General features: G+C 36.3%; 2 protein-coding genes and 1 long non-coding RNA gene across 4 annotated transcripts; 1 reads left to right on the top strand and 2 right to left on the bottom strand.

Moving 5' to 3' along the window:
• Positions 1–3,686: 3,686 nt before the first annotated feature.
• Positions 3,687–4,658, bottom strand: LOC125197131 (uncharacterized). Its single transcript, XM_048095841.2, has one exon. It carries the CDS (start codon positions 4,529–4,531, stop codon positions 3,821–3,823), a length of 711 nt encoding a protein of 236 aa, XP_047951798.1. The 5' UTR covers positions 4,532–4,658; the 3' UTR covers positions 3,687–3,820.
• Positions 4,659–12,399: 7,741 nt separating this feature from the next.
• LOC125197143 (putative inactive poly [ADP-ribose] polymerase SRO5) lies at positions 12,400–14,717 on the bottom strand. 2 transcript variants are annotated; one of them, XM_048095853.2, is made up of 5 exons: positions 13,568–14,717; positions 13,245–13,486; positions 13,012–13,163; positions 12,834–12,929; positions 12,400–12,726 (listed from the first exon to the last, which is right to left on the bottom strand). In XM_048095853.2, exons 1-5 carry the CDS (start codon positions 14,092–14,094, stop codon positions 12,682–12,684), a joined length of 1,062 nt encoding a protein of 353 aa, XP_047951810.1. In that variant the 5' UTR covers positions 14,095–14,717; the 3' UTR covers positions 12,400–12,681. The 2 variants fall into 2 exon arrangements, with proteins under 2 accessions (XP_047951810.1, XP_047951811.1); XM_048095854.2 differs by having other exon boundaries at positions 13,012–13,148.
• On the top strand, positions 14,454–15,006 carry LOC148927314 (uncharacterized). The gene is made up of 2 exons (XR_016137512.1): positions 14,454–14,559; positions 14,696–15,006. It is a non-coding gene; the product is annotated as an uncharacterized LOC148927314 (long non-coding RNA).
• Positions 15,007–16,822: the final 1,816 nt, after the last annotated feature.

Raw genomic sequence — 16,822 nt, 5'->3', positions numbered from 1 at the left:
CTGAGCCCAGCACTATACATTCAAGCGTAATCTGTAATAACGTAAGAAATCTAAAAGGCTGAGGAGTCATTATAAGAGGAGGGACTTGTCTAGGATGGGCGACCCCTACCTAAGCATATAATTGAATGCCCCAAAAATGACAAAGCCTGCAAAATGAAAAAGAAGATCTACAAAAGTAAAGGAATCATTGCAAGGGGGAATAACTCATCCATATTATGATATCAATCTAAAATTAGGATAGTTCAACTAACTAGTCCATCCTAACTAGCGTCTTAAAATGATTAGTCGATGTAACTACGTTATAGTAGTTCATTTACTAGATAAGATAAATATCAGTAAAATTGAAACACTACAAACAATTTCTTGATAACATAAATTCATACATTCGTCTAAAGTTGCTATATCACCAATTCACAGCTACGGCTTACCTATATACACAATTACACATAATACACATTCATCAAAATCAGCCCAAGATTGAAGATACCAAGTAATAATGCCTATGTACATTCATTAGAAAAGCAGCTAAAATACCTAGTCACGACGACTATTGTATTTTTAGCTAACATCCAAATTCCAAACCAAAATGCATTTTGAATAATGTACTTACTAGCAATCGCATGCTCCCCAGCTAATAGCTTAATGCATTCTCCCACTATCATAATTCGATCAATTCCAATTAATCTCAGAATCTCAATTTTGTAATATTTCTCAAGTGCATCAACAACATTAGAAAAAAGGCCGTTTGAGAGATTCTTTATTCTAATACTATCAAAGTAGAGCGAGTACGTTTAATCTAGAAAAAGGAGGTAATATATCATTTCAATGTGATGTTATTATTGGATACAATTTGCACATCAACTATTAGAAAGGAAATGTGATGTTATCAGAGCTACTTTGCCCCAAGATGTGTCAGATGCTAAACTTTATTTTTTTAAAATTAAGCGATTTAAGGGGACTACAATAATCTAATTTAAAGTAATTTCCGAACTTTACTTTATTTTCTTTTTTTAGTGAAGTGGCCTTCTACTTTCAAAATTTACTTTTTTTTTAATTCAAAATTTGAAATTTTAAATGACAGGAATATGAAATGATATGTAGCCTTATGCTTTCTTCGGTCGTCAAGAAATTCAATTTACAACTTATTTATATCACAGTCGATGATTTTCCCAAAAAGATAATGTGATTCTTGTCTCTGAACGACACCGCCATTGATTAATACGAAAACAACATAAAACATCTAAAGTTATTAAGTTCTTTAATTCGTTTTATTTACACTTTGTAATGTAAAATCTCATTTTAACATTGTACAATTTTTACTTTCAGATTTTCAGTAAGTAACTTAATACACAATTTCAACTAGGTAGGAAATTTGCAAGCAAAAATTGTACACTTGGATTAATATGAAGTGCGCTACATTTTTACTTCCTTCCGGAATAAAGTATTTTCTTCGTCCCAACTCATTTCTTTTGGCACAAGAATTTAGGATGTGTTATTTAGTGGTATAAGTGAAGTTGATAATAAAGTAAATTTTCAACATAAATAGACGGCTCGAACATGTTAGGACACTTCAAAGTGAGATACGAGTCTAATATCTTAGGACAAAGGGAGTGAAAATTTAGATCCCTATCGTCATGGAAGAGTTAAGAAATTTTTAAATTTCATGATTTGTCCTTTGAATTTGAAAAAATGTGAAACAAATCAAAATTTATCTAAAATTTACGATTTTACATGCCATTAATTAAGAACCATTTCCCATGTTACATAGGGTTGAAATATTTATAATTTTCTTCAATTTAATACTACTATTTTTGTCCCACGTCGAGTCGTATTCAATTCCCTATTTGATTGTTCTGTTATACTCCCTCCGTTCCTGATTAAAAAATCACACTTTTTCATTTCGGTCCGTCTCCAGTTAAGAGTTACACTTCATTTTTACTATAAATAATAAGTAGGTCTCACATTCCACTAACTCAATACACTCACATTTTATTATAAAACTAATATAAAAAATGGGTCTCACATTCCACTAACTTTTTCAACCAACTTTTCTTTACATTTCTTAAAATCCATGTCCGGTCAAAGTGTGATTCCTAATGGGGGACAGAAGGAGTAATTGACTTATTTCATTTTTTTTACAAAAAATAATACATTTAATTTTTATTTTCTTTTCACTTATCTACTTGATTCTCTTTTTTACTTTATTATATTTTTCACTCAATATCATCTTCATTTCCTTAAATCGTGTGTCAAAAAATGCATCAACTAATCTTTAAATCTTTAAACCAATTATTCTCATCTTGAAAGTGTCTACAAATCAACATGAAAAATAATCGTTAGATCCATCAATAGATAGTTGATATTAGGGCTGTCAAATCGTGCGTGTTGGGTCGTTATCGTGTCAATCCATTATCGACCCAACCCAACCCAACCCAACCCGAAATTAGCGGGTTCTTATCGTGTCCCGACCCAACGGGTTCGTGCGTGTTATTGTGTACCCAAAAAAAAGTAAACTCTCTATTAATGATAATTAATACTCCCTCCGTCCCGCTTAAGATGACACGTTTTCCTTTTTAGTTTGTCCCAAATAAGATGACACATTTCCTTTTTTGGTAACTTTCGCTCTCCAATTAATACACTCAACCACTTTTTCTCACTCCTATTAAAATATTCATCTTTCTTTATCTCTCTACTTTAATACTTACACCCACCTTCTTTCTCTTCAATTAAACACTTTAACCAATATCTCCTAAAACCCCGTGCCGGCTAAGCAATGTGTCATCTTAGCCGGGACGGAGGGAATAGTAAGTTAGCTTGACACGACATGATAACGACTAAAACATGATGTTATTATACGATTTAAACATGATATTACATGATAAAATAAAAAATTATCAAATTAAAATAATTATTTTCTTAATCAAAATAATAATTAAATAAAACTAAATAATTAAAAAAATTATTTTTAATAAAATCTAAGCATAATATTTTCTTAAAATTCATAAAAAAATTAATTAATAATTTTTAATTGATAAAATTAAAGTACAATATATTTTAATTAATTAAAATTTATAATATTTTTTTAATTAATTAAAATTAAAGTATAATACTTTTAATCAACAAAAATAACTAAAAATTAAAGTTTAATAATTTTTTAATTAATAAAAAGTAATTATTTTTTTTCTTAACGTGTAACCCAAACCCGACCCAAACACGACCCGACCGAACCCAACCCATTATCTTCGTGTTCTTATTGGGTCGATCCTATAATGACCCAAATCCTCAACGTGTGTGTTCGTGTCGTGTTAATTTCGTGCGTGTCCGTGTCGTGTTATCGTGTCGTATAAAAAATTGTCAGCCTAGTTGATATATCCATGTGTCAAACCTTCATTTTGTAGGAAGCTAGATAGTATTGATCTAAACTTCAATTTGTAAGAAGCTTTTAATTTGTGATTAATGTTGAGTCAAAGCCTTAAAATTGTACCCTTTTCAATTTCAATGTGAATGAATGCTACAAGCAATAAAATGAAGACAATGTTTATCAATCGGTTTCGAGACCCCTCCTACTCCCACCAACCCACTATCTTGTAGTCAATTTTAAAACCTAGCTCTAAGGTTTTTTTATGGGGGATTAAAACAAAATTATTGTTGCCAATGTAAGAATTTATACTAAAAATAACACAAAATAAAATAAAGTATTCACAGCACATAATATAATTACATTAAAAAGAAGCAAAAACACAACAAAAGTAGCAAATACAAGCCAAAATCCAAAAATAAATAAATACTGTAACAAAATGACATTTTAAATTCAGAAATCTCAAAATGACTCCAAATTTCTTCTCAACGCATTTACATCACCGAAGAGGCCCAAATACGATCTCTCCTTCTCTCCGCCGTTCAAATTATACGGCGGCGCCACCACTTCCACTTTCCCGCCAGATTTGTTTTCAATTTCCTGCAATTCGACGAAATCCTTCTCACTTCCATGGCTGTGGCTCCTGTGCAGAAAATCTTTCAGCTTCCATCTCTTCGAATTGCACCCGGCCGAGCTGCTCTTATTGCACCGCCCTTCTTCCTCCGCCTTCGGCGGCCAAACGCAGTAGGTCACCGCCGCTACGCCGTCGATCTCGTCCGCATCCTCCGACGAGCTCGACGACATCGCAATCGTCGTTTCCCTCTCCTCTAGAAACAGCTTCCTCAGCGGAAGCCGGATCTTCGGAGAAACCGAATCGCGGACGCTATTTTTAATTCCGATTTCATTCTTAATTGCGACGCGTCCGAGTGAAAAATCTCGATTGAAGACAGAGTAAACCGGACGGATCTCACCGTTGTGGAAAATGTCGCCGGCGGAAGTCTGCGACTGCAACTTTGAATTCCTCGCCGTCATCGAGAACTCAAATTCTTCCTCATTTTCATCGCAATTTTTCCTCTCGTCGGAAAATTCATCGGCTGTTCGAGCTGCGATTTCGGCGACTTTGCAGTAGCTGCTGAAGCTGGGGGAGAGCGATAGTGCTGTGGTCACCTGCATTTTATCAATTCGGAGAAAAATGCACAGCACAAAAATGGTTCAATTTCGGTTTGAAGGAGAGGAATAATCGTGTAAGTTGGCGGTGTAGATTTATAGAGCGCAAGGATTTCGAAATTGGAATAATCGCTGTTGTGAGAATTAAAAGCAAGAAAAATTGCAAAGGAAAAGGTTTGATACAGTGTGGTACGGTGTAGGCGGTTATACACGTGTCGGATGATGGTTGATTCCGGAATAAAATTCGGTGCATTCATTCCATGAGGTTGACATTTACCTTTTTTTACGGTATGAATAATTTGCGTAGGTTGATTGGTTGATAATTTTGAAATTTGTTGGCATTTATGCTTAATTATTTAATTTTTGTATATCTATATAAATTTCAATAGTAATTTAATAATTCTTGTTCTCTTTTACAATCTTTTGCCCATGCAAAAGCTATAACAAATTAATACAACCACCAGCTGGTTCAAATAATACTAATAATATGCGCCGACTTGGAATGGAGTAATGATGTAAATGAGGTATTGAAAATAAAGATCAGTGCATTGTATTCCTAAATTTAGTTGAGTCGTAGAAACCGGTGAAGTTTTGAGAATGGTGAACCAATCATAACTCTACCAAAACTACAATTCTATGCAAATAAAACAAGGCAAAATATTAAGAAATTACGTTTCTGTATTGTGGAGATATGATTAATTTGCTTGGTTTATACGTAGCGCATGCTACTGATAATTTATTTGTCTTTCTACTGATAAAATTACATTAATTCATACGGTGGCTTTGGTTTATACGCTAAGTTGATTGGTCTATATTTTGCAATTCTTAATTATCTTTATTAATGTATGGAGTATAAAGTTTATAAATAGTGATATGTTGTCATTATTCCATGTTAATGCATTACAAATCAGTATATGAAAAGGTTTTTAATTGAACATTTCTTTATATAATTGGCTATACACTAATACTGCAAGATAAGGTTGACAATTTTTGGCATGACACGATAACACGACGCGAACCTGTACGAAATTAATGGGTATGTGTCAAGGCTTATTGGGTTCACGCCCTTATCGTGTCGCCACGATAACGACACGAAAATTTCGTGTCGTGTTCATGTTACACTTAAGAAATAATATTAATATATTATAATATTACTGTATTATTTATTTATTTATTTATTTTAAATTTTAAAAATTTAAAAATTTAAAATTTAAAATTTTTTAAATTTAAATTTAAAATTTAATATTAGAAAATACTAATATTAATATATTATAATATTATCATTATAGTGTCGTGTCATATATGTGTTGTTATCGTGTCGTGTTGACCCGAAGTGGTTCGTGTCGTTTATGGGTTCGTGTCGTGTTCGTGTCTGAGGATAGCGGGTCGTGTTCGTGTTCGTGTTTGGAGTTTTCTTAACGGGTCGTGTTCGTGTTTGTTGTTATCGTGTCGTGTCGTGTCGTTATCGTGTCGACACGATAACGACACAACACGCACAATTTGCCACCCCTGCTGCAAAACGCTCTTAATAATTAAAAAAGTGGAATTTAATGCATAAGTAACTGTATTTACAATGTAAGTTAATTGTAATGGAGAAAATAAAATTTTCACCCTTTCCATAATTTGAACTTTGGTCTGTATTTATCACCAAGGAAGATGTATATACCCATCTTAAATATTAGCACAGTCTAAAAATAATTTTTATAATAATCATTTGAATGATCCCTTAACATATGTAGATTATCACTTTGCCTAAGCCTGCCTAATTAGAATCAATAGTTTTAATCATACTCGTTGGCACTGAGATGGTTTGGAGTACCTAAACTCATGCAAGAAATTAATAATCACGCTAGAGTCGTTTAATTAATAGTGATGGCTACATAATTGAAATGAATTATGTAAATAGAATTTAATGCTGTCACATGTGACCGATGAATCGAGTGAGCTTGCTGAGGAAGTAAAGTGAGTATAATTAAATCGATGGTCTTTTGAGTACTGGATGAAGCTTGTCTGCTGGTTTTGATCAATTTAATGATTGACAAATGATGGTTTAGGGCCATCCGCAACGCTATCTCTTATCTGTCTCTTAATCGTCTCATCTCTTAATTATTCATGGGCCCCATTGTACTTTTCAGCCCATCTCTTAACTAAGAGACAGCACTTGCAACCCTCCATTTCTTAACCATCTCTTAACTATTCATTCAATTTCATTTTTTATTTTTAATTCCAACAAATTCAATTAATAAAAAACACACTTCATTATAAATAAAATAAAATTACAATTTAAAATACCTAAAAAAATAAAAAAGACATAATTAAAAAAAACTAGAAATTACAAATTACACACTTACACTCAAATAAAAAAAATGGAGGCAAAGAAGCAGAAGAAGGAGTTCTCTAGTGACGATCATCTAATGGTTGCCAAATTTTGCCCAAATGTGCTCCATTAGATCCTCCTGGAGTTGGGCGTGGGCGGTAGAATCACGTGTCCTTGCCCGAATAGACAACCGCTCTTGCAAAGACGGATGCACTCCCGTTCGAGGCGGACTACTTGCGGTTGAGCTTCCTGGGTTTCAGGGTCGAACCAATTTCCCGCCTCAGGTCCTTCGTCGGCGACAACCATGTTGTGCAAGATTATGCACGTATACATGATGTCGACCATATTCTCCATAAACCACTGTCGAGCCGGGGCTTTGATAATGTTCCATCGAGCTTGGAGAACCCCGAACGCTCTCTCCACATCCTTGCGAGTAGACTCTTGCTTCTGTGCAAAAAGAGACTGCTTTTCGTCCGTAGGCCTGTTGAACGTCTTCACGAAGGTTGGCCACTTCGGATAGATGCCGTCGGCAAGATAGTACCCCATTTTATACTGGCGATTGTTAGCGACGAAGTTGATGGCCGGCGCTTTACCATTCAGAACTTTAGCGAAGAGGTCGGAGTTGTTGAGCACGTTGATGTCGTTGTTCGAGCCGGGGACCCCGAAATACGCATGCCAAATCCATAGCCGGTAGTCGGCGACGGCCTCGAGTATAACGGTGGGGTGGGTGCCTTTGTGGCCGCTCGTGTATGACCCCTTCAACGTCACAGGGCAATTCTTCCATTGCCAATGCATGCAATCGACACTCCCGAGCATCCCGGGGAATCCGTGCACTTGTTCGTGAAGACGGAGCAGAAACTGACAATCTGCGGTGGTTAGCTTCTTCAGAAATTCGGCGGTGAAGGCTGCCCGGACGCCTTTGCAGAAGTTCAACAAACAAAGTCGCCCAGTGGATTCTCCGACGTGCAAGTATTCGTCGAACGCATCCGCCGTTTGACCAGTAGCAAGCTGACGGATCGCCGCAGTACATTTCTGGAGCGTCGTGTGGCTAGGACGGCCAACAGCGTCGAACCCTTCTCTGAAGAACTCTTCCCGTGCCGCCAATGTATTCGCGATATGCAAAAATAGCGGGCGTGACATACGGAAACGGCGACGGAAGTAGATATCTCCCCACACCAGGTTCGGACTGAAGTAATCACGTTCCAACCTTGCGGCGGCTTCCTCCCGATTACGGTGAATGTATGTCCGGCGTCTCCTAGGAGGCGCGGTGGCTTCCTCCTCCCTACGTCGATCTTCTTCTAGCGATTCTTCCATTATTCGACGCATTTGCTCAAATGGATCCATAATTGATTAAATTTGGGAGAAGAAAAAAATAAAGGAATGATTTTATAGAAGTGATTGGAGTGGAAAGAAAGAGAGATGAGAGAATAGATGTGTGTTTGTGTGTAAAATGGAGAATAGAGAAGAGTATATATAGAATATAAAAAAAAAAAAAATTAAAAAAAAAATCGAATTATGACGTCATAAATCCGACGCCCACTCGCGGGTCGGCGAGTGGGCGTCACGCCAGCAGCCCGCGCGCACCACGTGGCGCCGGGCGCGTGTCTCGCGAGCTCGAGGCTTGCCTCGCCAGTACGCGTCGGGCGTCGAGACGAGACGGGAGCCGCAACGCTGTCTCGATGCAGTCTCGTCTCGTCGAGACGAGACCGAGTCCGCAACGAGGCAGCGTTGCGGATGCTCTAAAATGTATTATCACAGTAATTGTAGACTTTTAAGTTTATTCGTCATTTGTTTCTTTGTTTCTTTTATAATACTACCATATTATAAAATAAAAGTAATTAATTTACAATTAGAAACCTCCAATTATATATTTGTGATACACTAAAAAATATCATCAATCTTGTTAATCTGTCAAATATATTTAAACTGTTGTGAAGCATTTTTGTGATACAAAAGGATTTTTTTGGGTGAAGATACAAAATTACAAAATGATTTTTAAATGTTACTCCCTCTGTCCGCGAATAGAAGTCCCGTTTTTCCATTTTAGTCCGTCCGCGAATAGGAGTCCCGGTTCACTTATGCCATAAATGGTAATAGGGTCCCACCTTCCACTAACTCATTACACTCACATTTCATTTAAAACTAATATAAACAAGTGGGACTCATATTCTACTAACTTTTTTACACCCACTTTTCTTAACATTTTTTAAAACTCGTGCCGCCTAGACATGGCCACGGTTCAAAAACCGCCGGTTTCGGTTCGGAACCGCCGGTTTCGGTTCGTCGAATGCTTGAACCGTAGCCGGCCCGGATACCGGTTATCCGGTTCCGGTTACTAACCGCCGGTTTTTCAGCGGTTCGGGCGGTTCTGGTGCTTTTTTTTTATTATTTTTTTTATTTAAATCTTATAGTTAAAACTTTTAAATTCTATAGTAAAATCCAAAGAGACTTTGAAAACGGTCGAAAACTGCCGGTTTTCTGACCGAACCGCCGGTTTGTGTCAGAAAACCGCCGGTTTCTGACGGAAAACCGGCGGTTTCCGACACCTTTTCAGACCATACGCTGCAACCCTACGCCTACGCCTGCAACCCTAGCCCTGAACCGTCGGGAACCGGTGGTTTTCCGATGCAAACCGGCGGTTTTTCGACCGTTTTCAGCTCTACGCCTGCAACCCTAGGAACCTACCGGCGACGGCTACATTTTTCCGGTTAAACGCCGGTTAACCGGCGGTTCCGAACCGGCGGTTAACCGCCTGTTCCGGTTTCAACCGGAACCATCGTCCGGTTCAGGTTCCGGTTCCGACCCGCCGGTTGGGAACCGGCGGTTAACCGCCGGTCCGGTTGGGTTTGGCCACCTCTAGTCCCGCCTATGAATGAGACTTCTAATGGCGGACGAATGGAGTATATAAGCTATTTCAGTTTAAAGCTTTTTTGAATAAATCGAACCTAATGGGCTTGAAACGCGGTATTAGTTAGTGATCTGGGCCTATGAGAACTATTTCATGAGTATAATAGTGAAATCTAACCACTTTGATTTTGATTTTGATTTTTGGAAATGAATACGTAATGTCGCGTCAAAATTATGTACACACAAAAAATTAATAAGAACAAAATTGTGTACATTTTCCACTTTTGTGTTTTGAATAGTGGCTCCCGCTTGTATAATTGAAAGTTTTAGATTTTTATATAGAATGAATTTTAAAATTGGTGTATGGATAATGAGGTTCGCACGATTGAAGTCTCTGAACTCGAAAAAATTACCACAAGTTTCCGAAAAATCATTAATCAAATTTTAGGTCATTCTCTAATTTTTTTCCTATTTTACCTTCGAACTTCTTTAGGGTATATTTTATTTAAATTTTTAGTATTTTAGGAATTCAAATCTAATATTACATATATTAATTTATAGTTTCAACTTAAACTATAAAAATACAATTTGCATATAAATAGATAATAAGTGAAAATATGCATTACATTCTAAAAGTATACTACTGCATATATTTATAATATTTACAATTTAATAACAAATTATTATTATTATTATTGTTGTTGTTGTTATTAAATTTATGTACAATTGGTATGGTTTGAGTTAGAATTTTTTAGTATTATGTGCATTTATCTTTATAAACGTATTAAAGTTTTAAAATTAATAAAAAAGATAAACTTATCCATATCCAAGCGTTTACGACCACGCCACTAAGGCCATCTCCAGCCATTTACGTCAAACTCAAACCCATTTTTGAGTATACGTCACACCCAAAAGTAGTTTTACTCCAACCATTTACACCATATTTAAGTTTACACCATTTTTGAGCATTGTGTCTAACAAAATTTTGGAGTAAACACCATATTTGATGTTATTCTATTAAAAAATCCAAAAATGGGTTTGAGTTTGGTGTATGATTGGAGAAATTATCTACACTAAAAATGAGTGTTGGTGTATTATTGGAGATGGTCTAACTAGCGTTGCCCTTGACCATCACATTTCCACAACATCCATTCTTTTTTGTCGTGATGTGAGCATGATGTTGGCGTTGACATGCTCAATAAAAGAATCGAGCATGACGTCTATGTTGCCCAATGCTGTGAGAACGTATCATGCAGTTATTGCGCGCTCTTCAACCAATAGCGTGTCGTGCTTTAATTTTTTTAGAAATAATAAAAAAGTTAAACTTACCCACGTCCAAGCGTTGATGACCACACCACTAACTAGCGTTGCCCTTGACCACCGCAATTCCACAACGTCCATTCTTTTTTGTCGTGATCTGAGCATGATGTTGGCGTTGACATGCTCAATAAAAGAATCGAGCATGACGTCTACGTTGCCCAATGCTGTGAGAAACATATCATGCAATTATTGCGCGCTCTTCAACCAATAGTGTGTCCTTTTTTAATTTTTTAAAAGTAATAAAAAAGTTAAACTTACCCACATCCAAGCGTTGACGACCACGCCACTAACTAGCATTTCCCTTGACCGCCGCAATTCCACAACATCCATTCATTTTTGTCGTGATCTGAGCATGATATTGGCGTTGACATGCTCAATAAAAGAATCGAGCATGACGTCTACGTTGCCCAATGCTGTGAGAAACATATCATGCAATTATTGCGCGCTCTTCAACCTATTTGTGTCCTTTTTTAATTTTTTAAAAGTAATAAAAAAGTTAAACTTACCCACATCCAAGCGTTGACAACCACGCCACTAACTAGCGTTGCCCTTGACCGCCGCAATTCCACAACATCCATTCTTTTTTGTCGTGATCTGAGCATGATGTTGGCGTTGACATGCTCAATAAAAGAATCGAGCATGACGTCCACGTTGCGCGATGCTGTGAGAAACATAACATGCAGTTATTGCGCGCTTGTCAACCAATAGTGTGTCCTGCTTTAATTCTTAATCAAAACTTTGATCTCTTACATCTACAAAATAAATATCTCCATCCTCACTACAAGTTCATCAATTAGTATTAATAATTAATAATCTTATTCTTTTTCATGCTGATCGGAGCATAAAATTTCTAAAACCTAAAACAAATGCAATAAGATCTTGGACATCAATGTACATAGAAAATTAATCTGAAAAATTCAACATCATGATTCATGAGTCTTTATAACGAGTCCCATTTCAATATATTTAATTATTTATTTCATTTATGTGATTACTTAGACAACCACTATTACTAAAGACAGATATTGACATATCTCTCCCTCGTCAAAGTAAGTAAATAAATGCAGGCATGTAGTCTTGCTATGCAAGTAACATCAAGGGATGTCTTATTTGAAGGGTCGTTAATGGAAAACTTGCAACTTGCAATCAACCCCTAATCTTGACTCTTCGTACTTGTTTAGGCCCATACTATTCAATTATATCATAGTCTACCATTTCAAATATATTCAGAATCGAACTAAAATATCCACCGATCATATTATTCAACTATTCTTTCACATCTAGCTTTTGACGTTTTATACCATATGGATATATAGCCTCAAAATGCGTTTCTAAAAAAACTCAAAAATCATCTCGGAATAGGGTATAAAATTGTAAACTAAAACAAGAGTAAAAGCTAAACTGATGAAATTCAACACGAAAAATCCTGAATTACAACGCCTTAAAGTAAAAAGAGTTTAGGTAAAGAGTAGTAAAGCTGGGAAGAAGTCTAAGGAAAAAAGAATTCCTTATTGTTTTTACTCCTTCCTTTATGACTGACTGTATGTAGTAATCTTTGAGTAAATCTTCCATGGTATGTATGTCCAATCTTGTTAGGTTGTCAGCTTCACACATACTTCTCATCACAACCAACTAACTATTCTTCAAATAAGAAACCTCAAACTTCTTCTCTTCATTTCCCCAAAGCTCTTGAAACACCATTCAAAGATGATTTTGTCTGCACAAGTTTACAAAGTAAGCATCATCAGTTTGATGGCCTAAACTCAGGAATTCAAAAACATTTGAACTAAAACACAATCCAATCAAATGATCACCAATGTATACCTTGCTCCTATAAGATTTTATGATGGCCATCAGAAGCTCGTCCCCTGCTATAAGCCTCACGCGTTGAATCATTTCGTGCCTTGTTACCTTCTGCTTCTGCAAATCAAGAGATCAAACATGTTAAAAAACTGCCTTCACCGATGCAAGAAACCACACATTTTTATGAAATCATACATACCCTGTAATCACTGTGAAACTTAGAAATGGATTCAATGGCATCACTAGGCAAGAACTTGGTCAGTGTTGCAATGAGGCTGGGGAACGGCATCCAATCCGATTTCGGAACTCTGGGAGTCTGCAAATGCCTCTGCTCTTCTGCAATCAAAACAGCTGTAACTCATTATTTTCAAGTAAACATACAATCAAGAAACTCAAACACATCAAAAACATAACTAGAAACGAAATCCTCACCTCTGTGAGTAGGTGATGCTTTGAAAGTGAGCACGTATTCGGGCAAGATGTGAGTGTTCATACGCGAACTCCACACAATGTATTTTCGAGGAGAGGCTAAATCATCAACGCCGGAATCAAACTCTTCACTACTCGGATTGAATTGCTCGGAGCCACCCAAAACAGCCTCCATTTCCCCCATTATCACTCGGCAAAGCAACATGTGCATTAGGCCATCTTCATCAGCAATAGCCAATGGCAAACTGAACACAAACAACACACACTCACATTAACATTAACTAATCCAAACTCCCATAGCCAAAACCAACAAAAACTAGGGTTACCTTTCAACAGGTTGATTAACTGGGGAGAGATGAACACCATATCCGTGACTCCCATTGGTCGCAGGAAGGCAGAAGCCATGAGAGAGAATCGCATTAATCTCACTCTTGGAACCTCCAAACCAAGCGTATTTCACATTGGGATCGCCGTCGCACTTCATCCCCACCGCCTTCGAGTATATACAGAAAGATTGAAGCTTTGCTCTGCTAACGAAGCTCGAGAAATCAATCCGATGAATCCCCTCAATTTTGGCATCGAATCCACTCCTGCCCAAGCTCGACACAAAGTTTTTCGTAATTATCCCATAAATCTCCTCCCCGCCGCCATTTCCGATCTCGTTTTCTCCGCCGGAAACGCCGCTCTCGCAGTCGGAGGGGCAAGAATCGCCGTTGAATACATCACTATTCGAATTTACAGCGTCTGAATCGTGAAGAAGATCTTCAAAGAGCGTCAATTTTTTGCCCTTCTTTTCAGCTGAAACGTGATTCGATCCAGAAACCAAATTCTCGTCGATTTTCTCGCTGCACATCGCGACAAGAGTTTGTTTGCTTGATCGACACTCAGAGAAATTTCGAAGAAGGTAGGAAAACTAGAATTTGCTAATCGATTTGAAAAAGTCCAATCTTAAAAAAAAGTCAGCAAACCAATAAATTAAAACTAGCTGGAATACGGCCATAGCACATCTCTGAAAACGACACCTAAAAATTCGTAACGAAGAAGAAACGAAGCTGTAGAATTGAGGAAGTGAAAAAGAAAAGAATGGATTCCTACAGAAAAGAAAGGCTTATATCTCAAAGGAATCAATCCCTCAAGAAAGATTCGACAAGTAAGCAACCCATTTTGCAAGACTGAATTTTGAAGAGACTAAAACAGCGCAAAAGAGGTGAAGAATTCAAAAGCCCATTTGGCAAGAAGCAAACTTTAGCAGAAAGTCACAGATCAAAGCGTAAAGACTCTGGCGTATATTAAGAAACAAAGGTTTCTTGGAGAAGAGGTATGTAATGCAATTCAGTGGGGAAACGAAAACATACTAAAAAAGGAGCCAACGGAAAACACCGCCTCCGGTTTTAGTGTGTGTTGAGGCGTGCGTGAGTTACTAATTTTTTTTATACGTATTTTGGTTTGGGCAGTCAGTTTTGAGGAGCCGGTGGTTTTGAAGCTTAATAAGGTGGTCGGCCAGATCATATCTTACACGATGGGGTAATGTATAGAGCGTGGGGTTGGAAATGATGATTTTGCCCTTTGACATTATCTAGCAAGTGGTGGACAATCCGAACACGGGGTTCGAGGTTCGAGGTTCATGTACAAGTCGCGTTACGAATATTCAGGGGTGTTTACGTTATTTGCAAGTAAAATTTTGTTGGGTTTGTTTGTTGAGTGGAATCCAAGTTTAGGTTCAAAATTAATGTGTTTGTTTAAGTATATTATTAAATTGTATAAACTGATTAGGATTTTCACAAGGTTTTGAACAATATTTGGAAAAATATTATACGTACAATAAATACTAAAAAGTTAACGAAAGAGTTAAATAGGGATATACTCTATATTAAAAAATGAGTTAAAAATATTACAACTTTTTTCCTTAAAACAAGTCTATATATCTGGAAAAGAAAATTATGTATATATAATTAATGACGGAGAGAGTATTAAGTTATACGTATAAGTTAATTGAGTTACTAAAATTTGTTTTAACACTGTGATTAAAATATACTCCATTAACAGAATTAAAATTCGTAATATTTCAACTATACTATGAGTCACGTGAATTTGAGTTTTTGACATAATACAGAATGGTCTTGGGGAAGAGGTAGTTAAACAAGTACTCTACTATTATAATTTATCTTGTGTAAAATTGCAATTGCCTAATCACAATTTATTAAATGTGCATACATATGTATCGGAGAGAGAGTGGGAGAAAATGAAATTGTAATTTTTATTAATATTATGTTAATGAAATAAGCCAATTTAAGTGTTTGGAAAAGGAGTGTTGATTTTTATTTTTAATTTTATTTTTCTAAAGGTGTAATTTTTATTCATTGCTCTCACCAAACTTGCACTAATTGTGATGCCTGTGTGACCACAGGGTCAAATATAGTATATTTTGTGATTTTTATGGAGTAATTTCCTTAAACGATGATTAGTTACTGTAGCCTACTATTACTATTTTCTTCGTGCGCTCATTTAATTTATTTCATTTCGGGACGATGAATGTCTTCTTAATGAAGAAAATCTAAAAGTCTATTTTAGAAGAACCAAGAAATGTTATCTGATAAAATCAAAACAATATCTATACTAAAGGAAAAATCTGAAAAGTATAAAAAAAATGTAAAATATCATATCCCACGACCTTTTGATTTTCGCTCACGAGTTGTGTAAAATATTTTGTGGACTTTGATATAATATACATGAAAACGGCAAAACATGCAAAATATGGATGGAGTAGGTCAAAAAAAGAGTATGATTCGGAAATGACGTGTGTGGATATACGTATAATTAAAGGTGTTCACATTTTCTACAACTCCTCAATTATTTATGCGAAAAATAGGACATATGCTACTTGCACGATCGCAAAACTTTGGGCCAAAGAAATGAACAAATATAGATGAAATAAAAAAGAAAAAATAAATAAGCTACTGAAGCAACTAGAGTCTAAGAGCACTCCCAATGGTTTGGGGATAAACTCCCTTATTTCTCCCTAACTCCTGCCACATCAGCGCCACATCAGCACCAAAATTTATCCCCAGTTTTTAGCCAACTTTTAGCCAACCTCTGCAATGGTTTCTCCCTTATTTCTCCCTAACTCAACATTTCATTTTTACATCATCACTAATTTAATTGTTTTATTTTTATATATAATAAAGCTAGCTTATTTAATTTATAAGATAAAACAAATAATAGTAATAAAGTTCGTTGTATTAAACACGGGTACACATTACAACGAAGAAAATTAAAAAAAAAAAAAGGTACACGAATGGAAAAAAAAAATCAAAAAAAAAATTCAAAGAAAAAAAAATTCGAGCGATCTCGCTTTGTATGTAGCGGGAGATATAGTTGTTGATTGGGTTGTTGGCGAAACCCGCTACATCCCATCCGGTGGGAGCGGGAGGTACCTCTTCTTCGGAAGAAGAATGTGATATTTCTCGTCGTACTGAGCACGAGACGATGAATCAGAACTCATTTAATAAAGATGGAGAGAAAAAAGATTGAAAATTTGTGTGAATGAAGTTTGTGGGTGATGAATGGAGGAAGAGGATGAA

Source organism: Salvia hispanica, chromosome 4 (genome assembly GCF_029641045.1).
Source record: "Salvia hispanica isolate PSC_SH4W2 chromosome 4, Shi_PSC_v1, whole genome shotgun sequence".
NCBI lineage: Eukaryota > Viridiplantae > Streptophyta > Magnoliopsida > Lamiales > Lamiaceae > Salvia > Salvia hispanica.
The sequence above is the reverse complement of the archived record's forward strand: the minus strand, read 5'-3'. Positions and strand labels throughout refer to the sequence as shown.

Coding starts and splice junctions, on each gene's coding strand:
- LOC125197131 (XM_048095841.2), bottom strand. CDS start 4,531: ATGCAGGTGACCACAGCACTATCGCTCTCCCCCAGCTTCAGCAGCTAC.
- LOC125197143 (XM_048095853.2), bottom strand. CDS start 14,094: ATGTGCAGCGAGAAAATCGACGAGAATTTGGTTTCTGGATCGAATCAC. Junction 13,164..13,244: donor AGCATCACCTACTCACAGAG/GTGAGGATTTCG, acceptor AATGAGTTACAG/CTGTTTTGATTGCAGAAGAG. Junction 12,930..13,011: donor AGTTTCACAGTGATTACAGG/GTATGTATGATT, acceptor CTTGATTTGCAG/AAGCAGAAGGTAACAAGGCA.